Genomic DNA, 25,606 nt, shown 5'->3' with positions numbered 1-25,606 from the left:
ATTGTTATTCAGATTACATTATACAGCCGCCAGTGGAGGTACGTGGGTCGGTTGGTTTCCATGTATATGCATCGATATGTATGTATATATTTTTTTCTATTCTCGTTCGTTACCTGACACTAATTGTTTTAAAACCGGAACGCAAATAAATAACAAAAAATGAAAACAAAAGTGGTGATGGTGAATTGGGTGTTAGTTACGGCAACGCACGATGGACTCTCTTTGTGGAGTCTTCGTTAAGTCACTCCAGCAAGGATTTGTTGTAGTGATGACTGATGACCCCCTTTTTGTTACTACCCTTTTTTTTCCATTTGGCGCTCATACTTATTTACAGTTTATGACTAATTAGATGCTTTGAGGGAATTATTACTTCTACCTCTGCCTTATCATTATTTTGCAGCGAGAACTTTTCATTTCATGCTTCGGGTTTCGTGAGTGATCAATTATGTGGTTACGTTGTTTGTTTTCCCTCTCGTGTTTCTAGTGTTGTGTTTTTACCGTTAAATTTGTGGGAATATTCGTACTTTAGTTTGAGTGTGCTTTGTGTGGTTTCGAGTGTGTTTTGGGTGTGTTTTGGCGTGTTTTGGTGGTGCTTTGAGATGTTTGGGGGTGCTTTCTGGGGTTTTGTGTGCGTTTAGGTTGTGTTTTTGGGTGTTTTGGTGGTGTTTTAAAATATCTGGGGGATGCTTTCTGGGGTTTTGGGTGAGTTTAGGTTGTTTTAGGGTGTTTTGGTGGTGTTTGGGGGGGTGTTATGGGAAGTTTGGGGGTGTTTGGGGGTGTTATGGGATGTTTTGGGGTGTTTTGGGGGAGTTTGGGTGTTTTAGGGGAGTTTATGGGTTTTTGTGGGTGTTTTAGGGGAGTTTAGGTGTTTTTGTGGGTGTTTTAAGGGAGTCTAGGTGTTTTTATGGGTGTTTTAGGGGAGTCTAGGTGTTTTTGTGGGTGTTTTAGGGGAGTTTAGGTGTTTTTGGGGGTGTTTTTGGTGGTTTCAGTTACTATATGATCAAATGTACTGTGCCTTCGCTTTTCTCATTAATTAATACAAATGTCATCGTCTTTCCGTCTTTACTCTTTATGTCTTCATGATTCTACTTTACTGTGGTTTAGATTTCAAGCCAATTAATGAAATACTCGTGTTATTTCCCTCGTCTTTACTCATCATAACTTTACTGCTCACATTTAATGAATTGCTAAACTTTCCATTTCTTCATTAACTCGGGTCTTGCTTCCATCTTTCCTCATCTTCACGTACTATGATAAATTTTCCAAGTCACAATTTATATTACAATTCTTGGGTAACGTAACTTTAAATGAGCGGTGAAGTTTTTTCCTTTTTTTTTCTTCAAGTGTATACCATTAATTTTTCAAAACACACGGTACTTTTTTTTTTTTTTTTTTTTTGTAGAACGTAACTTGAAGCACCATTTCATTCCAGCTCTCCTCGGCGCGGCGGTGTGAGGCGGCGATTCCCTAACCAACGGAGGGTTTGATGCTCTTTTGAGGCGCGGTGTGATCATTTACAAACTCCTCTGACGCACTTCTTTCATATCATTGTTTCTTTTGACGCACTTTTCCGTATCATATTTTTCTTTGACATTTTTTTATATAAATTCTTCCAGTGAATAATTTTTTTCATATCATATTTTTCTAGCACACTTTTTTCCGCTAGATTCTTCAGATGCGCTTCCTTTTGTATAATAACTGATTCCTCTGACGCCTTTTTTTCATATAGATTCTTATGATGCACCTTTTTCTGTATCATTCATTCTTCTGACAGTCCTTTTCATGTTTTCCAAGGCCACAGAGATGATCAGCGGTTTCCAAAAATGTCGCTACAGTTAATGTTGTAGAAATCTTGTCACTCTGCCTATAGAACCGTAAAAACACCTTAAAAACTCGTGTCAATTTAAATAAACCCTCTTGAAATAGTGGAGGTGAAGCACAAAAAGTTTTGAGAATGCGAGCCAGAGAGCCATGTCCCCGGGGAGGGTGGTGGCGCAGGGGTGAGTGAGAGGAGCGAGAAGAATGAGAGGATTAGGACGTGCAGTGATGGGATGCAATGGTGTAACTTTAGAAGAGGAAGTGGAGGAAGTAATCACATGCTCCCTAATGTACTAAAGTTTTCTCCATCACTCAGTTAATCAAATATGTTCAACTTCACCACCACCACCATCACCACCACCACCACCATCATCCCCCCCCACCACCACCAACACCACCACCCCCACCACCACCACCACCACCACACTAATCACACAGGCATCACAGCTTCCTATCGTTACACATTGATTTTCTCTTCCTGTATGTACGTCATCTTCCCGCCTTCCCGCCACGCCACCACGCCGCCTCCCACGCCCTCAACTCAACATCCCGCGCTCAAATTAAGTCCAAATTGTCATAAATTGACTCAAAGTGACTCAATTTCAAGCTCCCTCTTCAAGTCGTCCTCTCTCAGCTTCAATTTGGATGTCAATTCACGCCAACAGAAGTGTGAAATGGCCATAAAATCGTAATGAAGGTAATAGTCTGGCAGAGAATCAGCCAATTTGTCATTTTATTGCCTCCTCTTTGTCAAGGAATTTAAATTAGAAGGGCGAGTCGCTGGCTTATCCTCCTCGCCTAAGAAAGGTTTCCAAGCCCACAAGAAAATGGTTTGAATTGCCGCCGGTAGAGGGGGAGAGGGGGGGCCAGGCCTTCTTTAGGTAAATTGTGCCATTCAGAGGAGCTTATCTACCTCTCCCACTCCCTCACTCACTCTCTCTCTCTCCCTCCCTCAAGACATCATTTACGAAGGTATTTACACTTAATTGTTCATTGTGCTCCCGCTTGTGTTCCCTGAATCCCCCTGTGGTTCAAATGTGGCCGCTGGGGATCTTAACACACGGGGAGAGGAGGGACTGGGGGAGGCTCAGCTCAGGATGGTCTGCAGGTGAAGTGGAAAAAAATGCGCCTTCGGATAGAGCGTGACCAAAAATTTGACGCTAGGAAGACTGAGTGAGTGAGTGAGTGAGTGAGTGAATGAGTGAGTGAGTGAGGGTGGAAAGGTCACGGGGAAATGGAGACTGAATAATGACCGTGAATAAAGTGACAGATAAAGTTGAGAAAAGGAACTGCAGGTGTGTTTATTGTCTAACGTAAACTTGCAGGGACTTTATAAAGGGACTGGAATGGATGGGGGTGACTCGAAAGGTTCTGTGGGTTTGAGAATGTTAAGTTAGTCGAGGTGAACATTATGTGAGGCGAAGGAGGAGGAGGAGGAGGAGGAGGAGGAGGAGGAGGAGGAGGAGGAGGAGAAGGAAGGATATGCTCTCACCCACTCTCAACCTCTACTTTCTAACACCAATTGGTCATATCCGATTCTATTGCGCTTGACTTAGTCCATTGAATCAGGTTTTGGAGGTTCTGGTGTGTGTGTGTGTGTGTGTGTGTGTGTGTGTGTGTGTGTGTGTGTGTGTGTGTGTGTGTGTGTGGGTGGGTGGGTGTGCAGGTCCTCGTACCCACATTAACTTTGAAGAGAGAGAAAAATGAGCGGCCGGAACAGAAAACAGCGTTCCCTAATCTTCCCTGAGTTACAATTTTACACTTTTCCTTTATCTAACCTGTTAAGAATTTTCCCTGCTTTGTCCTCGGAAAAATGTCCAAATCGTCTTGACTTGTCCTGGAGTTGCAAATCGTCCTTCGTTAAAAATGTCCTCCTTTCTCCTTTCTCTCCTCTCCCCTCCAGCCACAGTAAAGAAAAGTAAAATAAAAATAAGTAAGTAAAATAGAAATAAAAAAAAAATAATTGTTTTAGTTCAAATATATAAGTTTTGTAGCGTAAGTTGTCCATGTATGATTGTCAAAAAATTCCTTATTCCTTACCTAAAAGAGAAGCGAGAGAGCGTTACAAAAAGATAAGCACACGAATAAATGAATGAATGAAAAGAGAGAGAGAGAAATCACCAGACAGACAGATAGACAAAACAACCATGAAGATCCAAATGACTAGCGACATGCGGATAGAGAGAAACAAACAAGCAGACACAAATAATTAGCCAAAAGATGAAAAGAAAACAATCAAGCAGGGAAACTAAATTATTCAACAGACATAGGCAGACAAACAAACTGAGAGATAAGAGATCCTCCTGACACACACACACACACACACACACACACACACACACACACACACGAATACATCACACTATCCAGAAACATTCACTGCTGCTCATGAAACGCATAAACACGTGAACAATACCAGAACATCACCTCCCTGAACGCTTTCCTCTCCGCCTATCGCATCAGACAGCGGCGTTACAGTCCCGATCTCGTGGCCTGGACGTGCGGATCTTGTGGGTGTGAGCGAGGCAACAAATCACTCCTCAACGGTCCTTTGTCGCGTCGGATTATCGGAAAGCTGAGGAATCGTGATCGTGAAGGTGTTTTCTTTCCTTTGCTTTGTGTTCTGTGTTCTCGTGAGTGCTGACCTGATACAGTGCTCTGGGTGTGTGGTGTCGATGGTACTGGAGTGCGTGAGTGATTTGTGAGAGTAGTAGTAGTAATAGTAGTGGTTGTGGTGGTAATATGGGAGGACAAGAGGGAAAGTGAATGAAAAGAGGCGATATTTGTAGTGGTATTATTATAAGAATATATAGAGATGGCAACAAATATATAGTTCTCATGACATGAACACTTTGATGTACAGTTGCCGTGTGTGTGTGAGGGGAGAAAAGGGGGGGATGGTGTTGGTGCGTGGATGACTAACAATGCTGTGCTGTTTAATAAGGACTAATAAAGATGCATGCTCCAGTGTGGATATTGGTGTGTGGCTATCGTCTATGAGTGAGGATGTGTCTGAGTGGGTAAAAGTGCGGGTATTGTTCCCGGAGGCGTCTAGGGGCTTGGCATGGCTGTTTGGAGGAGGGGTGTGACTGCTTTGGTGCGGGTATGGCCAGGGTGTGACTGCCTGGGAGTGGAGTACAGCCTGGCGGGTGAGGGTATGTGGCGGTGCTCACCCTGCCGACACCTCTGTGCGGCTTAGCGTCATCCGCCATCAACTCACGCTACGCTGGGCGCCAAATGGAGGATTACCGAGGCGGGAGGTGTGTAACCGCTCGCCCACCGCGCTGCCCTGTTCGCCTCGCCCAGCCTCTGCCTCTCCGCCTCTCTACCTCGCCCCGCTCCCCCGCCATACCCTCTGCCGCTATGCCGCCCAGCCGCCTCTCCCAAAGGATCTTCTCTGGTCTCTGCCTCTCCATACCCACAAACCGGTGGACCCAAAAATTGCGTGGTATCTCAGAGTGTTCTTACGCCAGCAGACCACCGCTGTCTCCTCTCCGCTGCGTCTGTCCTGGGGTTCACACTCTCGATGGTCTTGTACTGTACCTCGTGTCTGGCGCACCTGCTTCCTCCATAAGTTTCAGGCACAAGGTCGCTAACGTATCTATCTAGTGAAAAGATTTATTCCATATATGCCTTATCACCACCAAGCATGCAAGCACACACACACACACACACACACACACACACACACACACACACACACACACACACACACACCTGCTCTCTCGATAAGCCAAGCCGCCCTACCCTAACCGCCTACAACGTTTCCTCTCCTCACTAGTCATCGCCCAGTTTTTTTCTTTGTCTTTCTCCTCCTCCTCCTCCTCCTCCTCCTCCTCCTCCTCCTCCTCCTCCTCCTCCTCCTCCTCTTCTTCCTCCTCCTCCTTCTCGTCATCGCCGTGCATTACTCATCCTCGCCGATGCAATATAAGATACTGAATGCCGCCAACTCTCGTAAACTCGGAGTGTTGCGTGGTTCCCTCAGGTTCCCCTCGCTCCTCGTCCAGTGTGTGATAGGTAACAAGTAACGCTGGTTTTCAAGAAGTGCGCATCTAATAATAATTCCTTAGTTTCCGTATAATAGTGATCTCAAGGCTCCGCTTAGATTTGTTTTGAAGATAAAGCCAACCATTAATGTTTATTGGTTTGTTTAGTACTTGTTATTGCTATTGTTTTTGTTATTATCTTCATTTTATTACTATCACTGTCATTACTGTTACTATTATTATCATTATTATTATTATTATTATTATTATTATTATTATCACCATCATTATTATTACTAACAATGACATTATCAACAACACTAATATTAATAGAGAGAGAGAGAGAGAATCATAATATAGAGATGGTAAAGAAAATATCACATTCGTAATTTCCACATCACGTGTCTTGACTTGCGCTTCTTTGATTGTTTCAGAGTCCACAGCCAGCGTGGGCAGCCCCGAGGTGTCACCGAAGGCCGAGGGTGAGTTGGTGACGTCCCCGGAGTGCCATGACCAGCACACTGACCCTTTCGACTCGGAGAAGCCCCGCAAGGTGAGGCCTGTAAGGACAATCGCTGTGACCCGTTGACAGGGACGCCTTCACTAGTCCGTCTGTCTGTCTGTCTGTCTATCCTACACTAAATACACCGCCTGGAATGAAGCCATGATAAAATTGTCAATAAAAATAGAAAAACACACAAAAAACAAAGGTTTCTGAGACCAATTTCATAAAAGAAATTCTTCGATGAAACGAAATAATAAAGTAAAGTTTCTGAAAAAAAAAATTTCTGAAAAGAATTTAAAGAAGACTAACAAATTTTTAAAAATACATACATCAAGAAAAAAAGAACTTTAAAAATCTTAAAGAAAAGTCACAAGTACTTTGATATTCATACGTGTTTGGCTTGTGATAAAATTTACATGTAATCAATTATTTCCTTGTCATGACGCCTTGCTGTCCCACCAAGGCAGTGTTGGGGAGCAGAGTGTGAAGAAAACAAGACTGTTACCATTCTAAGTGCTGGAGACTGACTGACTAGTGAAGGCAACCTTAGCTTTATGTGAAAAGATATAACGTAGTCATCACCAGCTCAGCATCACTTCTAGAATGATTGCTGCTGCTGCTGACGAGGGAACACCTGGTTGCCGGAAATTTGCGTCACTAAATTAAATGAATGATTTAATTACGTATAATATTTTTTCCGATCATTTACTTTTCTCTAATTTCCTACTCTTTCTTTTCAGCATAATTTGGCTTGTGCTTACTTTCTCCTTCCCTTCTTTACCTTTGTATAACTTTTGCTTCTAAAATGTTTGCACCTTTATCCTTTGCTCCATCGTCTTACCTCCATTTTCTTTTCTCTCCTTCACCCAATAAACTGACTTAACCTTAATGTTCTTATCCTTCCGCCATTTTCTCTTTATTGCATCTTACCCTCTTTCTTTCACATCCCTTTCTTTCCTTACTTCTCTATTATACTTTTCTTCCACACTCTTTTGACATAATCTTCCTTCAGGTCTTCCTATATTTCATCTTATCATAAAGCAATACCGTTTTTGTACGTACCTATTATCTCTTTCCTTTCTCTCAAACAAGCGCCATCTTATCTCTCCCTTTCAGATATTTCCTATAGTTCTCCTTATTGTACAGTATTTCACCAAGCTTCTTTTGTTCCTCCCCAGCATCTCCGTTCCTCTCTCCTAAAACTAACGCACTCTCATATTTCTCTTTTAACACGCAATTGCTTTCAGATCTTCCCTACATCTCGCTTTATCTCACATTTTTTCACTATTCTTTCTTAACCTCTCCCCACTATCACCTTTCTTTTCTTCTTAATCAACGAATATTCATCTCTTATTGAACGCACTAATTCCTATACACTCTACCGTGCACAGTTCCTCCAATTCCTCCTCCTCCTTCTTCAGGTTCGCCGCTCCCGTACTACCTTTACCACGTACCAGCTGCACCAACTAGAGAGAGCCTTTGAGAAGACCCAGTACCCAGATGTGTTTACTCGCGAGGAGCTGGCTATGAGACTTGACTTGTCCGAGGCGCGTGTCCAGGTGAGTCTTGGGTTAAGTTTGTTTAATTTAGTGTTAATATTATTCTCAGTCATTTATACCTTTCACTGGTAAGCTCTGGAACTCCCTGCCTCTCTGTATTTCCATCTTCCTACGAATTAACTTCTTTTAAGAGAGAGGTGTCGAGACATTTGTCCATGAATTTTGACTAATTCTTTTGAATCTTTTACGGAGACTACAATTCCAGTGGGCGTTTTTTTTATAATATTCATTTTTTTTTTTTGGCTTGATAGTTCTCCCTCTTACATGAAAAAGGAAAAATAATGGTTTGTACTTAGAATTTATATGCTCTCTCTCTATGACTATTTTCTAAAGGGTACGGAGATGATTAGCCGAGTTCTTAAAGTGTTTCTCGCGTTGATTTTTTTTTATGTGAGACTGGAAAGCTAACCAAGGACAACAAAAAGTAATAAAAAAGGCTCACTTAGTTGCCAGTTCCATTGCAGGTCCGAAAGAGTTAGCCAAAAGAAATGGATTAATGTTTTGAAACCTCCCTCTTAAATGAAGTCAAGTCATAGGAAGTTGGAAATACAGAAGTAGGTAGAGAGTTCCAGAGATGATGTAGAAAATCTTGTTAAACCGTCAATTATGAAAAAAAGAAAACACTCTTAAAAACTGTGCAACATCAACAACAGCCATTTGAAAGAGTGGAAGATTTTGGAAATATGGTCTATAGATTCATGGGTGGCATTGGTGGTGTGTGGTGGTGGTGGTGGTGGTGGTGGTGGTGGTGGTGTGCGGTGGTGATGGTGTTGGTGGTGGTGTGCGGTCATCAAGTATTTACATGCGCTTCAGTTTCTAAGGCTTAATCGATAAACACTCCAATGTAATTTGTCTATTTTATCTTTCTTTCTCTATTTATCTCCATGAAATGTGATGTCTGTTTATCATTCCGTCTATTTATTTCTACGTATGTTCAACTCTCTCTCTCTCTCTCTCTCTCTCTCTCTCTCTCTCTCTCTCTCTCTCTCTCTCTCTCTCTCTCTCTCTCTAGCCCGTATCAATTAATACCTACATTGTCCTCACACGCGGCGCCACAAAAGCACAATAAAGGCGTCGACACAGTGAGGGCGGCGGGCAACAATCGCTTCCCTTCAGGACCGCCTCGCATCTCCCTTATTGTGACCGGAATGCATTGTTAATTCCTCCATTACCGCGCCTCTTCTCCTCCACTTAACAGCCTCCACGCCTCATACTCCTCCACTCTGCTCTCTCTCTCTCTCTCCTCTCCTCCTCCTCTTCCTCTCCCCTCCTACTCATCTTTCTCTCCCTCCTCTGTTTCGTGTCTCCACCCGCCGACTGTTCTTTTGTCACTCTGCCTCTCACCTCTCCCTCTCACTGATGCACTCACTCGTGGACTCTTGCAGCTCATTGTCAGGCTTTTTATTATATATTATTTTCTTACTACCTATTGTTTTATCTCACATTTTTCGTCCTCTCGACTTTCTTTTTTTATTTCGTTCTTATTTTTTTTTTCCCGAAGCGTTGAGTTCACTTCCATTCTCTTTCGCCTGACTCGGGAAGGATGGCTATTATTATCATCATCGTCAGTATTATTTTGTCCTATTGAAAGAAAAAAAAGTTGGGGAAATGGTGGAGAAGTAAAGAAAAGGGATGAAAGGAAAAGAAAGGCGGCGTCCATGAAGCTTCCCCGGCAGGTGATTGGCTGGGGCACGATCGCAGGAACCAATTGGAACCCGCGGAAACAAAACAGACCAAGCGGAGGCAAACAAAAGCCTGGAGGAACAAAAGAGAGTCACAAGGGGAGGACAGGTGTCATAGGCAGCCCTTTGGCACCCCAGCGGCACTGCCTTTGTCTGGCCTGCATGGTGACGGTGGCGGTGGCGGTGGCGGTGGCGGTGGCGGTGCGGGAGGGTGACACAGTGAGGGTACAAACCAGACTACTGATGATGGAAGTCGGAAAACACACACACACACACACACACACACACACACACACACACATCAGTATGCAGGGCCGACGCTTCTCCCCGTGACTAAACTGCTCAACGAATCGGAGTTTAAAGACTTGTTTAGCGTTTGTCATTCCGTCTGATTGATCGAAAAGCTGCCAGAGAGAGAGAGAGAGAGAGAGAGAGAGAGAGAGAGTGTGTGTGTGTGTGTGTGTGTGTGTGTGTGTGTGTGTGTGTGTGTGTGTGTGTGTGTGTGTGTGTGTGTGTGTGTGTGTGTTTGCGTGTGCTGGAAACGAAGGAATGAGGACGAAAATGAGACAGACAGACACACAGAGAGAGAGAGAGAGAGAGAGAGAGAGAGAGAGAGAGAGAGAGAGAGAGAGAGAGAGAGAGAGAGAGAGAGAGAGAGAGAGAGAGAGAGAGAGAGAGAGAGAGAGAGAGAGAGAGACGCCTCAGGCAGTGGCAGCAGCAGCAGCAGCAGGGGAGGGAGTCGCGTGTCACAGCAGACTCTGAATTGGGCACAGATTAGCAGTGAATTATCCCAATTGTAGCCTTTCATCACGAGTCGTTTTGCCGTGAAGTCCCCGAGCACGCTCCACTCCCCCCCCCCTTCCCAGCACACCCTCACTCCATCCCCTCCACCTCCCCACCTTCCCGCCTCCACATCCACACAACCCTTCCACCCCCACAATCCTCCTGCTTCCTTGTCATCTCTCTCTCTCTCTCTCTCTCTCTCTCTCTCTCTCATCTCGTCTCTCTGTTCCTACTCTCTATTCTCTTCTTCGTAGTTCTTTTCCTCTTTCTCCTCATCGTTTTCCTCCTTCTTTTCCTCCTCCTTTCTGTAATCATCTTCTTTATTCTTCTCTTTTTCCTTCTCCTTCGCTTCCTCATTTTCATCCTCCTCCTCTTCCTAGTCCTTTTCTTCTTCCTCCTCATCGTTGTTCTTCTCTCCTTTTCGTTGTTGTCTCCTTTATTCTTCTCTTCTTCCTCCTCCTTCACATCCGCCTCTTCATCCTTCTTTTCTATCTTTCTCCGTTTTAGTTTCCTTAGTTTCTTCCTCCTCCCCCTCTCTCTCTCTCTCTTTTCTTTCTTTTCTTTCTTTTTTTTACAAGAAATGACGCCACACTCCTTCCCGTGTTATTTTCTCCGCCGCTGCAATGAAACGCCAACTAGAGGCGGTCAATCGGGTTGTCAAGAGTGTTTTCCTTGTTAGTAATAAAGAAATCTTGTTAATCTATCGCTAGAAACATGAAAACACCATTAAAACACTGTGCAGCGCAGATGTGTTTTCAGAATATGGTAATGATGGAAATGTGTTTGGTATCTTTGTTTCTCATTTGTGTTGCTTTACGTCTTCTATGAGCTAGTGAATATACTCGATTTACGCGAGGATGAATGAGAGATTTGGTCTGATGGCTTATGCTCATGACGGAGGCTGTATCTGGAGTGATAATAAGTGTTGAGGTTATGGAAGACTTCTATTTTCTGCTGTGGAGTCAGGAATGATGGTGGTGGTGGTGGTGGTAGTAGTAGTGGTGGTAGTGGTGGTGGTGGTAATGATAGTGGCGGTAGTGGTTGAGTCAAGAGGCAGGAAATACATGCGAAGAGCCACAATATACATAGAATAATACATAACACTCACAGTATACAAACAGTAATAACGACTGCTATGAATACTTCTTCTTTTCCCTTTTACGTTATTTATTTACTTTTTTGGTTTGATAATAAAGTGAGTATTCAGAGTATGTCTCCCGGTGTCTTCCACTTACCTCTTTGCTTGGGTTTTAATTTGCCTTGCTCTCCTTACATGTCATTTTCTCTCGTTTCTTATTCATCCTTTCATCTTTCTCTTCTTTTTTCATCTCATGCATTCGCCGCGTCCCTCTTGACCTTAGTATAATTCCCCCTTCTTTCCTTTGCCTTTCCTTTCGCACAGTGTCCCTTGCCATTATCCGTCCTTGTGTCAGTGTCTTGCTTCCCTTCCATCATCTCCCATTCCGTCCTCGTCCCTGCGCTGTTCCGTCCTCTAACGCCTCCTGTGCCTCTCCCTCTTAGTTCTCTCCCTCCTCGCGGCCCCACACACTCAAGACGCGGGCCGGAAACAGTTCTAAATGGCTCTATTCCGATACACTGCAATTTGCCGGCGGGGGAAGGGGCTGAGGAAATCGAAGAAAATATTAGGAGACTTGGGTCGTCGAGGATAGAGGGACCTGGCTAGAAAATGTGCCTAAAAACGACCCTCTGTCCACTTAGTCCCAAGGCTCAGGGTCCTCTGGCTCCCTTAGCTGGCGGATAGGTCCCTCTGGCGGCGCGGGAGAAGCACGGAAAGAATTAAAATCACTGAGCGAACGCTAAGGTGAAGATTACCCCTCGTGCTTTTGATTCCCAGGCCGGTCCAGGGAGGGAGAGGAGGAGTGAGCGGCGGCAAATTACTCCCCATTAATTACAGGCTATTTATAGATTAATCGCGCCCTATTTATTGCCATTGACGCTCGGACAATGTGATGTAATTGTCACTCTGGTTAGGGATACGGTGGGGGTGCTGCTGGGGCCTGACTGACTGACTGACTGCTGCGGGGTACTTGGCGGCCGCTGTGAAAGGCTGGGGTGAACTGTGAGGGCCAAGTAGGGAAGCACTGAAGGGTTGTGATGCTGTGAGGGAGTGGCTGAAGGGTTGATGAAGTTATGAGCGGTGTGGAAGGAGAGGTTAAAGTGCTGTGAGGGGAAATGGAAGTTTGAGGTTGTTATGAAGGGTATAGGGAGGGCAGGTGGGTGGTGCTGAAGGGTTGGTGGGGTTCTATACACGGCTGCCTGATGACTTCTGGCAGTGGGTTAGGAATTAATTTTTTCCACGGGTTCTAAGCGAAAATATTACTTACTTTGAGTCATCACCGAGCATGAAACTAGGTTCACTTTATGCCTTGTATTATTGAGGGAATTACTATTTATCAAGTGAACCCTTAACCCCTTCAGTACTGGGACACATTTTAACCTCTAGATTTGTGTACGATTAGAGCATTTTACTTACATTAAGAAAGAGTCTATAGAGGTCAGAAGTTTAATGGACACAGTCTTCACTATTTCAGTCTTCCTATACAAGGTTTCTGAAGCTGTATAAAACCACCAAATAGTAAGCAGAATGAATATGGAAACGCGTCATGGTACTGAAGGGATTAAATTATGGTTTATCTACTTATCAGTCTATCTACCTATCAATCAATCATTCAATAAATCAATAAGTCTATCTATCTATCTACCCATCTATCTATCTATTTACCTATCTATCTAACTTTGTACGGCGACAGAAGATCAGAAAACGAAGGTGAATAAATGTAGACTGTTATTGGCCTGAGTGTGGCAGTTGGTGACTCGGCGCCCAGGTCACGGGGTCGATGGTTCTGTGCAGGGATCGTTGAGGTGCGTTGGGGTGCACGTCAGGGTGAATGGGGGGCAGTGAGGGGCGTGTGGCTGCGAGGCGGGTACATGAATGGTGTCTTGGTGGGTGTAGTGGTGAATGGGAAAATGTGAGGGTGGTGATGGTGTGATGGTGTTGCTGGGAAATGTACGTACGTTGTGTTGCGTTTCTCATTGTCAACGGTAGCAAATCCAATTCTCCACAAAGATAAATAATTGAGCAGCTTCATACAAACAAGTGGAAAGCTAGTTACGTACGCTGAACATTAATTAATCCAAGTAGAAACCATTATTATTAAGATCATCACCATTATTACTATTTTTTCCTTATCCTCGTCCTCATCATCCTCATCCTTCTCATTATAACATACAATAAACGGACACCTCAGGGACAGAGAGGCTTCAAGACATTTGTCCCAGATTTTTGGCTAACTCTCTTAATCTTTTAGGGAACTGACAATCAAGTGGGCCTTTTTCTTTTTATTTTTTGCTGCTCTTGGCCAGCTTCCCCTATCCCATAAAAATGAAAAAACTCGTCACCGTCCTCATCGTCCTCGCAACCTCCAGGAACCATCACCAGCAGCAAGTCAACAGCAGCACGTCCCAGCAGATCGCACCACTCACCACTAGTCATAACCTCGCGGCGGTGACGAGGACGGCGAGACCCACCACGCGGGAAGAGGCGGACGAGAATTATTATCCTAGAACACAAATTTTCGTCTTTTAGAGAAGCGCGGGGAAGAAAAGAGTGAGTTAAGAGGGGTCTTTTGGGGACTATGCTAATCGATGTGACGCCAGCGAGCCACATTGAGAGCCAGCGGGCCGGAGGGTTACAAGAGCCCATAATGAACCCTAAATTTGACATAATTATATTTATCAATTCTTTGTGTCACGCTGAGGATTTGAGAGCGGAGGGTCCTTGACTTGATCGCTATCGGGAGTGTGCAGCGGCAGCAGGGAGAGTGGGAGAGTGAAAGGGTGGGAGAGGAGAGAAAGAGGTATGTAGGGCGGAAGAGAGAGAGGGAGATGTAAAGTCAGAAGAGGCTGGAGAAGTGAGGATGTAAAGAGGTGATGAATGAACGCAGGAAATGGAGACTAAGGCAGGGAAGGAAGAATAAGGAAAGAGATGAGTAGGAGGAGGAGGAGGAGGGGATGAGAAGAAAGGTGATAAGAGGAGGAGAAGGAAGACGCGTGGGACGTTCTTGGGGGAGGGAGGCACGTCACAGGTTGAGAGGAAGGGGGAGAGGAAAGAATTGAGAGATGCAGAGAAAGAGAGAGAGAGAGGGGGAGAGGAGAATCTTGCACCAGTTAACTTTAGGGAGAGAACGTGAAGAGGGAAACTGGGCCTTGGGAGTGAGGGGACGGAGGGGTGGAAATCCGGGAGAGGGGCAGGGCGATATGAGCCTTAAGGGGGAGGGGACGTAGAACTGTAATCGGCGATCCCTTCACATCTGTCCCGCATCTCATTTCGGCCGCATTGTTTCGGTCCTGCGACTTGGAGTGGTTAATTGCAAAGGTTTTTACCGAAAATAAAGAATACAGTGAAAAGAGGCGCTAATGGCCGAGTAATGAAAGAGCCAAGGCTGTATCAAAGAGGACGCATTATTCTCTTAAGTGGAGGAGAAGAATGAAGAAATAAGACCCGACGACTCGTTATGAATGTCTGCCGGGATAAAAGAGACGAGAGGCGTTATCATACGGCGGCGACACGACTACCCAAGGAGAAGGAGGAGGAGGAGGAGGAGGAGGAGGAGGAGGAGGAAAAGGAGGTAGAGGAGGAGGAGGAGGCCTGTCTTCTGTCCCCTCCCTCCCTCCTCCTCCTCCTCCTCTCCTCCTCCTCCTCCTCCTCCTTGACATGACTCTCTGCTATTGTGGGATACTTCACTCCATTGTCATCTCCTTCCCCTCCTCCTTCCTCTCCCTCCTTCTCTGCTTCCTCCCTTCCTCTTCCTGCTCCTCTCTTTATCTCCTCCTCCTCCTCCTCCTCCTCCTCCTTCTCCTCCTCTCCTCTCTGCTCTCTCTCTCTTTCTCTCTCTCTTATCTCTCTCTCTCTTCTCTCTCTCTCTCTCTCTCTCTCTCTCTCTCTCTCTCTCTCTCTCTCTCTCTCTCTCTCTCTCTCTCTCTCTCTCTCTCTCTCTCTCTCTCTCTCTCTCTCTCTCTCTCTCATGTTTCCTTCCGCATCTTGATCCTCCTCCTCCTCCTCCTCCTAATATTCAGCACCTGGTCATGTGTCCAAACAATGGCAGGAGGAGGAGGAGGAGGAGGAGGAGGAGGAGGAGGAGGAGGAGGAGGAGGAGAGAAGGGAAGTGGAAGTGGAAGGCCGGTGGGAGCAAAAATTTGAAGAGATATGGAGAGGAGGAGGAGGAGGAGGAGGAGGAGGAGGAGGAGGAGGAGGAGGAGGAGGAAGGAGAATAATGAAAGAAGGGTGTGATGGGAAGCGTTGCAATTAGTAAAGATAAGAAGAAATGATGCTAATCTAATGAATAAATTGAAAAGAGAGAGAGAGAGAGAGAGAGAGAGAGAGAGAGAGAGAGAGAGAGAGAGAGAGAGAGTAGGAATGGAAACAAATGAGAACAGAGGAAGAGATGATGGAGGAAACAACAAAATAAGACAGATAAACGTAGTGGTAAATAAAAAGAGAAGAGAGAGAGAGAGAGAGAGAGAGGAAGATAGAGGGAAAACAGAAAAAAAAATAAAAAAATAAAAAAAAAACACGAAGGAAGAAAAGAACAGATGAATTAAGAGAGGAAAATGAGAAGAGGAGGAGGAAACAGGAGGAAACAGAAGGTGAGGAGCGAAGAGGGAGGTAAGAGGGGAAGGGAGAGTGAGGGAGAGGGAAAGGGAGAGTGGGATTTGCATTGTCGTGTGTGGGACAGGGCGGTGTTTTGAAGACTAATGGGAAACTCAACAGTCACAATCATTTTCTAATCACCAGTAACTCACTTTCCTCTCAATGGAGTAATTGCATTCCACTCCACCCTGAAGCCATCTGCTCCGCTCCCCCCCCCCGACCCTCAACCCCACTCCCAGGCCCTCCTCCACCTCTCCCTCTCTCCCTTCTATCTCTTCTACCATTCCACTTTCTTTTTAAACTTCTTCTTCCTCTCCACCTCTCCTCTCACTTCTTTCTCTTGTATCCTTTAATTTCTTCCTACTTTTAACTCTCTCTCTCTCTCTCTCTCTCTCTCTCTCTCTCTCTCTCTCTCTCTCTCTCTCTCTCTCTTCTATTTTTCCACTTCTTCCTCCTTTCTACTATTCTCTTCCCTCCTCTCTACCTCTCCTTCCCTTCTTCTTTCTCCCTTCTACTCTTTTCTCTTCTCTCTGCCTCTTCTTCGTTCTTCTTCCTCCCTTCTACTATTCTATTCTGTTCTCTCCACCTCTCCTTCCCCTATTCTCCCTCTCTTTCTCTCTTCTCTCTTCTCTCCACCTCTCTTCCTCTTTTTCTTCCTCCTTTCCACTCTTCTACTCTCTTTCTCCACTTTTTCTTCCTCTCTTCCTCCTCCCTTCTTCTCTTCTACTCTCTCCTCTCCATCTGACTTTAACCTCTTCTCTACCCTCCACTTCTCCTCCACTTCTATCCTCCCTCCTTTCCATTTCTCTTTTGCTTCCTCCATCTCTCCTTCTCGCCTCTCCACCCCACTCCTTTCCTCCGCATCTCTCTTGTTTTTCCTCCACTTCCTCTTTCTTCTTGTTTTATCCCTCCATTCCTTCTATAGTCCTTCCTCCATCTCTCCTTCCCTTCTCTTCATTTCTCAAGTCCTTCAACTTTTCTCTTTCTCCTTTCTCTCTTCCTCCCTTTTTTTTTTATCAGTTCGTTCTTTTCCATCTATCTCTCCATTCCTTCCTCTCCCTCCCATGTCTCTCCCCTTCACGACGCTTCCTTCCTCTTATTATCTATTTCCTCTTTAAATTTTCTCTTCTTCTCTTCAGTTTCCTGCTTCTGTTATTCCATTTTTTTATTTTTTTTTTTTTTTATCTTCATTTCTATTTCTTTTTTCTTCCTCTATACTTTTCTCTCTATTTTATTTTGAGTTTGCTTTTACATAAGTTCTCTTCTTTTATTTCCATCTCCGCTCCTTTCTTTTTCCTTACTTGGTTTTCATTTCAATCATTAATTTCCTGTCATCTTCATTCTGCTCTCTCTCTCTCTCTCTCTCTCTCTCTCTTTACATTTCAACTTCTGCTCTCTGATTCCCGCTGAACCTTGCTTCGAAGCTTCAAACTAAATGACTGACCCAACCAGTGAATCTTTCTCTTCGAACTTTAGACGGAATTATTATTATTTTTTCTTAACTTTCTTTCCTTCGTTCCTTATCCCTCATTTCTCTTCTCCTCGGAGCCTCAGAAGGAGTGAATGAGTGAGTGAATGAATGAGTGAATGAATCTCCGTGTTCGAAATCTTGAAACGAATTAATTACTTTCATTGATTGGGTTTGTTTGGTTTATTTAGTTTTCTCGTTCTTTTTTTGTTCCTCATGCTCCCCTCCCTTCTTCTCTCTCTCTCTCTCTCTCTCTCTCTCTCTCTCTCTCTCTCTCTCTCTCTCTCTCTCTTAGCCCTATTCAGAAACGCTTTGCACTCTCACCACGACTGTTTCCAAAAGCTGTAATTGAAGATACTCATGTTTTTAGAGTATTTGTATGGTTGTGGTGATGGATTACCAAGATTTCTAATTGATCATAAGGAGAACCTGTCTTAAAAACCCAACTAGTTGTCTAAATGGGACTTGAAAAATTGTCGTGGTAAAAAGGCAAGGCGTTTCTATACATGGCCGTCTCTCTCTCTCTCTCTCTCTCTCTCTCTCTCTCTCTCTCTCTCTCTCTCTCTCTCCACCAAAAAACAGACATAAACATCCCTATGATCATCTCCTCCTACCTGACGAAGAACACCCCATGAAAACCGACATCGCCCAAACATTCCCACTGCCCCACATCTTCCCTCACCGCCCCCCTTACAAACAGCCCCAGAGACCCCCCAGACACGCCCCTTCCCCTCCCATCAGCCAAACTAACTCGAATCAGCTTACATCGGTGTCCTTTGAATCCCGACGCCTCGTTTTGTGTGGAGTTGAACCCGTGAAGTCCCGCCGTGGTCCATGCCAGTCCCCGCCACGCCTTATCCCGCCCTTCACCCCAGCCACGCCCTCCGCCCTTACCGTCCCAGGGCTCAAGGGCGCCTTTGTCCCCCGCCTTCCCCCGCCCAACAGCGCCCTGGGAGAGTTTACTGCCTGGACGAAAAGTTTATGCCGCGACGCCTCCGCTGAATACGAGGACCAGATTACCATGTTGAGAGAGAGAGAGAGGGAGAGGGAGAGGAGAGAGAGGGGAGGGTAGGGGAGAGGGTAGGCCAGTACATAACGCAACAAACAAATGGGCTGAGGATTAAATGAAACTAATAAGAGAATCAAAACAGTCTTTCATGTTTTAAATCGTAGATGTTGATTAAAGTAATGTTTTCGTTCGACAAACTGCTTTTCCTTCACTGCGCTTCCCTTCGATACTATCTTGTCGGGGGATTCTTGCTCAACTAAATGATCTTTGCTAGTGGGTAAATGTGAAGTACTGAGGTCATAACGCATTCATTATTTACCACTTCAGCACCATGACGCGTTTCCATATTCATTTTGTTTAATATTTGGTGATTCTATACAGGTTAAGAAACTAAGGTGGGGGTTGAAATATGTGAAGACTGTGGACCATTAATCTTCTGACTTCCACAGACCCTTCCTAATGTAATGAAATTGTCTAATTATGCCCAAAATTAAAGGTAGAAATGTATCCCAGTACTGAACGAGCGTGTGTATATTAATTTGTGCGATAAAACTACTACTACTACTACTACTACTACTACTACTACTACTACTACTACTACTACTACTACTACTGCGACTATTACTACTACTACTACTACTAGAACTACAACAACTACTACTAATACTACTACAACTACAACCATTACTACTACTACTACTACTACTACTAATGATACTAATGATAACACCATTACTACTATTTCCACCACCACCACCACCAGTACAACTACACACCTTTCATCTACCATAACACCCTCCTATCTCACCTTTCCTCACCTGCCTCTCCCTAACTCCTCCTCTCCTCCCCTTAACCTTAACCATGGTATAGAGGGCTCCTCATCATCACCTCCAATCCCTATTATCCCCCTTACCCTCATCTCCCTCACCCTCCTCTCCCTCTCCCGGCCTGCCCCTCTCCTCTGTCCCTAACTCCCTCACCTCATGCTAAGGCGCTGGCTGGGTGAAGGGAATCTCTTGAAAAGGGCAAATAAGTTCCTCAATAGAAGTGTGAACCATTTTCTTTTGTGTTCATTTGCCATGCCATTAAGATGTGAAGGGAAAATGTGGTGTGTGTGTGTGTGTGTGTGTGTTTCTAGTACAACAATCCTAAGAAAAAAAAACACACACACACACACACACACACACACTCGACTCACAATCGAGAGGGCCGGGTTCGAGTCCCGGAAAGCGGCGAGGCAAATGAGCAAGCTTCTTAATGTGTGGCCCCTGTTCACCTAGCAGTAAATAGGTACGGGATGTAACTCGAGGGGTTGTGGCCTCGCTTTCCCGGTGTGTGGAGTGTGTTGTGGTCTCATTCCTACCTAAAGATCGATCTATGAGCTCTGAGCTCGCTCCGTAATGGGGAAGACTGGCTGGGTGACCAGCAGGATACCGAGGTGAATTACACACCTGAATTCTCGTGTTCCCTCGTGTAATCTCTCATAAGACGACTGACCAGGAAAAGAATCAGGTGACTTATCCTCTCGTAATTAGTCCGGTACCTGCCCGCCGTCCACCTCAATAAGGGCTTCCTCTAATTAGGAGTTTTGCAGACCCCGATCCCACTAAGTTCCCAAAGACGAGGCGAGGCGAGGCTCTTGAACGCTGAGTGGTAGTTACAAGGAAAAATCATACACAGAAATGAGAGAGAGATGGAGATGATTAGTGTTAAGATGTTGTGAATCTTTCCTCGTTTTCCTTGTGGTCATTCCCTGGTAATTTTCATCCTTCTTTATCATTTCTGGGCTTCAGGTCAGTGTACACGCTTTACTCTCTCGCCGCGACTGTTTTCAAAGGGGAAGATGATGTGCCGGGTTTTCAGTTGTGTTTGTCAATTAAAAACTTGTACATTTTGTTGATTTGTTAATAGAATCGTGAAAAAAACACCCTTAAAAATACGTGTAACTTCAATTAGAGCCTTTTGAAAGTAGAAAATGGTGTGTGTGTGTGTGTGTGTGTGTGTGTGTGTGTGTGTGTGTGTGTGTGTGTGTGTGTGTGTGTGTGTGTATAATATGTAGGTTTATTGGAGAGGCTGCCACGTATAGGCCTGATGGGTTTTTATAGCGTCTCTCTCTCTCTCTCTCTCTCTCTCTCTCTCTCTCTCTCTCTCTCTCTCCCTTCACCATTTTTTTATTTCCATTGTTTATTTTCCTTTGCTTCTTTTCCTCTGTTTTCTCGTCATTTTTCTCTTACTACTTCTATTATTCTCTTATTCTTCTATCTTTTAGCTATTTCTTCTTTTTTATTTTATTTCTTAGCTTCAGTTTCTTTCTATTTTTTCGTGTTTTTTTTTCATTCCCTCCTTTTCTTCTCGTTTTTCTATCCCGATAAAGTTGCGATCGCTTTCCGTGGAATATGAAGAGACAGAGAAAGAAGACAATTACGAGAAAAGGAAGAAGAAAAAATGAAGTTGGAGAGATGGTGAGTGATGAGAGGGAAAAAGCGAGAGGACTGTGATGAAATGAAAGAAGGAAGGGGAGGAAAGGTGATGAGTGGATGACAAGAGAAGGGAATAGAGGAAGAGGACTGTGGGAGATGGGGTGGGAAGGGAGGGAGGGAGTGAGAGATGAGGGGCGGGTGCGAGGCGCTGCGCATCTCCCATGGCAGCTGACACAACAAAGAAGTTGGCGGCAATTATTAACTCGTTAGGTCAATTAGCAAAGGATTAATGTATTTCTCCAAGCTGTTTCCACTCACCTCCTGGCTTCGTCGTCGTCGTCGAAGAAGGAGGAGGAGGAGGAGGAGGAGTTGGGTTACGTGGAGGGTTGCCGTCACCAGTGGCTCATCTGGCCCCGCTAAGCTAAGTTTGTTTATCTTCGTGGCGAGGAGTGACGCAGTGGCCACGAGGGTTTCCTCTGGCGGGTCTCAGACCAGGCTGTGCTACATGAGTGTATTGGCGGGAGTCGAGAAGGAATAAGAAAGGGGAGGGAAGTAGAGTGTTTCTGCCCACCTCACCTCTCTGTCTCGCGCACCACCATCTAGCCTCGCCTCTACGCCCACACCTCACTAGCTCGCCACCCCCTTTCTGTCGTGTTCAACCACAGAAACCAAATTGTTCTCTGTCTCTATTTACTCACCCGAGTGATTCAGCGCGCGGTGCCTGCACGCCCCGGGCAGCGAGGCAGCGGGCTTGTGATGCCGTGTCGGGGACAATCTTCCATCCTGTGGCTCAGTTTTCGTCACGTTCATCTTGAAATGACGAAAAGAACATTTCACTAATTATTTTGTAGTTACAGCGATGACTTGCACTGTTCTTCCTGCAAACTAACCTCCCCTTCGTCTTCCTCTCCCTCCAGGTTTGGTTCCAGAACCGCCGCGCCAAGTGGAGGAAGCGGGAGAAGGCTCTTGGCCGTGAGAGTCCCTCCTTCATGGGAGTGGAGCATCCCCTGGGCGGTTTGCCCGACCTACCCTTGCCTCTGCTGCCGCCTCCGCATTCCGTGGCCGCCGCCGCCACCGCGGCTGACCTGCTCCACCTGCACGCCATCCACGCCCTGCACCTGCAGTCCTTCCTGCACCAGCCGCACAGCCCAGGCCTGCACCAGAAGGCCTCTGGGCTGCCCTCGCCGCTACTCAACCCCGTGATCCATCACTACATGCCGTCACATCGCCTGCCGCTGCTGCATCCCGCCACTAGCATGGCCCAGGGCTTGCCCATCTCCATCATGGGCTCCTCCTCAGGCCCCTCTGTCAGCCCAGACGCATCACCCGCCCACTCCCCGCCAATCAGTAGTCACGCCCCTATCAGCACCACCACCACCTCCACGCCCACGGCAGCCCCGGCCTCGCCGCCCACCGGCCTCCCTCTGGATTGTCGTGGCGCCTCGGTGGACCTGCTGCGGCTCAAGGCACGACAGCACTTGGAGCGGCTCTCCCCACCTGCGCCAGGCCTCCACGCCTCCTCTTGAACGCCCACACCGCCATGCAGCCGCCGAGGGTCGCGTTGCCAAGGTAGTCACTTTGTAGTCACGAGGGAAACATTGAGTTGATGTTATGTGTCGGTGGCAGCGAGTACTCCCCGGGCACTGAGGGGCGCCGCGAGTACCCGGGCCTGGGACGCCCTGCGAGGAGCAAGTAGTCCTCGGTGTCCGAATGTGGATAAAGATGCACAGCGGATGTTCAATTCCGGGAGGCGGAGCGGCGGGGTCGAGACGCCGATGGTCTCGAGTCCCTCAGGACGCGCCCTCCCTCACGCGGGATGTGAAGGGCCCCGCGGGAGGTATGAAACGTACTATAATGCAGCAATTGGTATCATGTCGCGGGCGGGTCAGAGCTGGAGGGCGACGGGTGACAGGAGGGAGAAGGGCGCCAGTCTGTGTGTGACTCTCAAGTAGGCTCCCGTGGGCGTCCCCAGCAGCGTCTTCCGGCTTCTCCGTGAGGGCGGCGACAAAGTCTTTAATTACATCCTGATCAACCTTTCATTTGGTCAGGCCAGCTGTGGGGGCAGCGGCGGCGGCTGGGGGCGGGCGGCGCCGCGCCACACCAAGCGACACTCCCCATTAGAGTCAAGGTGCAGTGCTCCCAAAAATGTGGAATACGAATCTTTTACTTCCACTCTGGATCTTTATCGACAACTCGTCCGCCAATCTGGCCAATTTGTCAATAGATTAATGATTTTGAGCTTTGGAGACGAGTGGCGCGGGGCAGACTCCTCCCTCACCCACACATTTCATTACTGCCTTTATTGCCACGCGGCCCAAAGCTCAAATTGGCCGTTCCAGTCTTCCTTATTGACACTCGGCAGCAAACCCGGCTAATTTACGAGCTTCACGGGACACTGATGCTAATTAATTACGGCGGTAAGGTCGTAATTGGCGTGGCTGCCGCTGCGGGAATATTAGGGGCGTGTGTTTGCTCTTCTTCGACAATACACTCACAGGACGGACCAAGTTTCTCCCCTCCACTGTTCCTTTGGGGCTGTGTGTGTGTGTGTGTGTGTGTGTGTGTGTGTGTGTGTGTGTGTGTGTGTGTGTGTGTGTGTGTGTGTGTGTGTGTGTGTGTGTGTGTGTGAGGGTGCGCGGGGAGGAGAACATAAATGACAAGTGATGACTTTGTTGTATCCGAAAATGAAGTCAAACAGCTTGTCTTAATTTCACAGAGGAACAAAGTGACAAAACATTCCCACAAGATAGTGTATGCGGGAGCCTTGATTTATCATTTCCATTGCACTGCCGGCTCACTCATACAATGGTGAGTCCAGTTTGGCAGCGGCGCAGTGAGCAAATAACACAATCAGCCAGCAAGTCAGTCAGGTCCTTTATTACATTATTAGTTCAGCGTTAGAGAATCCACCTCAACATGATTACACTCCAGATAATTAAATGAGAGACTTTGACTTTTACATTCCCTCCGACATTTGAAGCTCCGACTTGTATAAACTAAACACAACACCGGTTAAGTTTTATTGTATTACATTATTAGTTCAACATTAGGAAAGTAGTTTTAGGATAATGATGGAGGCAAGAATTAAATAGGTGACTTAAATATTTTCCACGCCACTGATCGCTCCTTCTACACAGCAAGAACCAGATGATTATTGTCTTTAGTAAATTATTATTCCATTGTCACAAAAATTCACGTCGATATAATAATGAACACGAAAAACACATGAATCACTCCAATATGGACCCGCCACCTATCATTCTTTCTACTTCAATAAACGAAGCAAAAACCTGAGAAATATTGTTACTCTTAACACATCATCATTTCACTGCTACAAAATATCAAACACAAGACTAACCTTAACCCCTTCAGTACCATTACACATTTCTGTACTCATTCTGGTTACTATTTGATGATTTTATACAGCTTCACAAACTCACGTGGGGAATGAAATAGTGAAGACTCTGGCCATTAAACCTCTGACCTTCATAGACCCTTCATAATGTCAATACAATCGTCTAATCACACTTAAAACTATAGATGAAAATACGTCCCGGTGCCGAAGGAGTTAACCCTTTCAATACTGGGACACAGTTTTTGCCTTGAGATTTATATACGATTAGACCCTTTTATTGACATTAGGAAGGCTCAATGGAGGTCAGAGGATCAATGGTCACAGTCTTCACTATTTTAATCCCCAAAATAAGTTTGTGAAGCTGTATAAAATCACCAAAAAATAACCAGAATGAATATGGAAATGCGTCACGGTACTGAAGGGGTTAAGCAAGAATGAAACTACACATAAAAAAAAAATACTCAAACTAAGCGATCACTCTTTTTAATGGCGGTGCGTCTTTCAAAACTATAATCTTAATTCAAACATCTTAAGTCTGGGAAGATAGATAGAGAGTCCCGATGTGTCCTGATTATTTTCTCCTCAAAGCCACCACAACCTCCCTGCTCCTCATCGCCGCGCCTCACCACCCAGCTGTCCTCTGAACCTACTCTTGCCTCTCTGCTGTGTCCTCCCCCCGCCCACTCACCGCCACGCCTAGCAATCAGTTCTTAGGCTGTTTTGAAACGCGCTCCCTCTCATCACGACTATTTTCAAAGGCCACATATATGATTGGCCAGATTTTCAAGACTGTTTCTCCTTTCAGTAATGTAGAAACCTTGTTAATCTTTTGCTAGAATCATAAAAATATTCTCAAAAACCAGTGTATAGCTTCACCTAGAGCTTTTGAAAGTATAATGTTATGTGCAGAGTGGAAGTGTTTCAGAATATGGGTCGTGTAGGTGATGTAATGCCCACGACCAAAAGTGCCGTGACCCCCACTGCGCACTGCAGGAACCCACAACTGTGAGTGTGTGGCTTTCTGTAGATGCATTCGACTAAAGAAAGAGTGAAACACAACACAGTGAAGAAAGGATAACAAAAGGAAAACGTGGCATTTTCGCCATAGACATGCGTAAAGAAAATATCGCGATCATTGCCAGAAAGGAAGTTTTATGCTTAAAACTATCAGAAACTTGATCTCTTACCCTGCTCTTCGCCTCCCTCTGAAGAAAACACGTAGAAAAAAAATATAACATGAAACCGACGACGTATAAAAAGAAAACAATAAAAAAAAATAGTGTTTACCCTCTTGAAAAAGATAAATAAAGACAAAATACAGACAGGAAAGGAACAGAGAACAGAACACTC

At 45.6% G+C, this 25,606-nt stretch overlaps 1 protein-coding gene across 2 annotated transcripts in view; it reads left to right on the top strand.

The window, feature by feature from the left end:
* Positions 1–24,584, top strand: part of LOC123506756 (dorsal root ganglia homeobox protein-like) — a 42,085-nt gene extending 17,501 nt beyond the window's left edge. The window contains exons 2-4 of one of the 2 annotated variants that reach the window (XM_045259059.1): positions 6,239–6,357; positions 7,731–7,868; positions 21,819–24,584. In XM_045259059.1, the coding sequence (XP_045114994.1) occupies positions 6,239–6,357; positions 7,731–7,868; positions 21,819–22,427 (866 nt within the window). In that variant the 3' untranslated portion in view covers positions 22,428–24,584. Of the gene's footprint in view, positions 1–6,238; positions 6,367–7,730; positions 7,869–21,818 lie in introns of both variants that reach the window. The other variant, XM_045259058.1, reaches the window with a different exon arrangement.
* The last annotated feature ends 1,022 nt before the right edge of the window (positions 24,585–25,606 follow it).

The sequence above is a fragment of the Portunus trituberculatus genome, chromosome 20 (genome assembly GCF_017591435.1).
Source record: "Portunus trituberculatus isolate SZX2019 chromosome 20, ASM1759143v1, whole genome shotgun sequence".
NCBI classification, from domain to species: Eukaryota; Metazoa; Arthropoda; class Malacostraca; order Decapoda; family Portunidae; genus Portunus; species Portunus trituberculatus.
The sequence above is the reverse complement of the archived record's forward strand: the minus strand, read 5'-3'. Positions and strand labels throughout refer to the sequence as shown.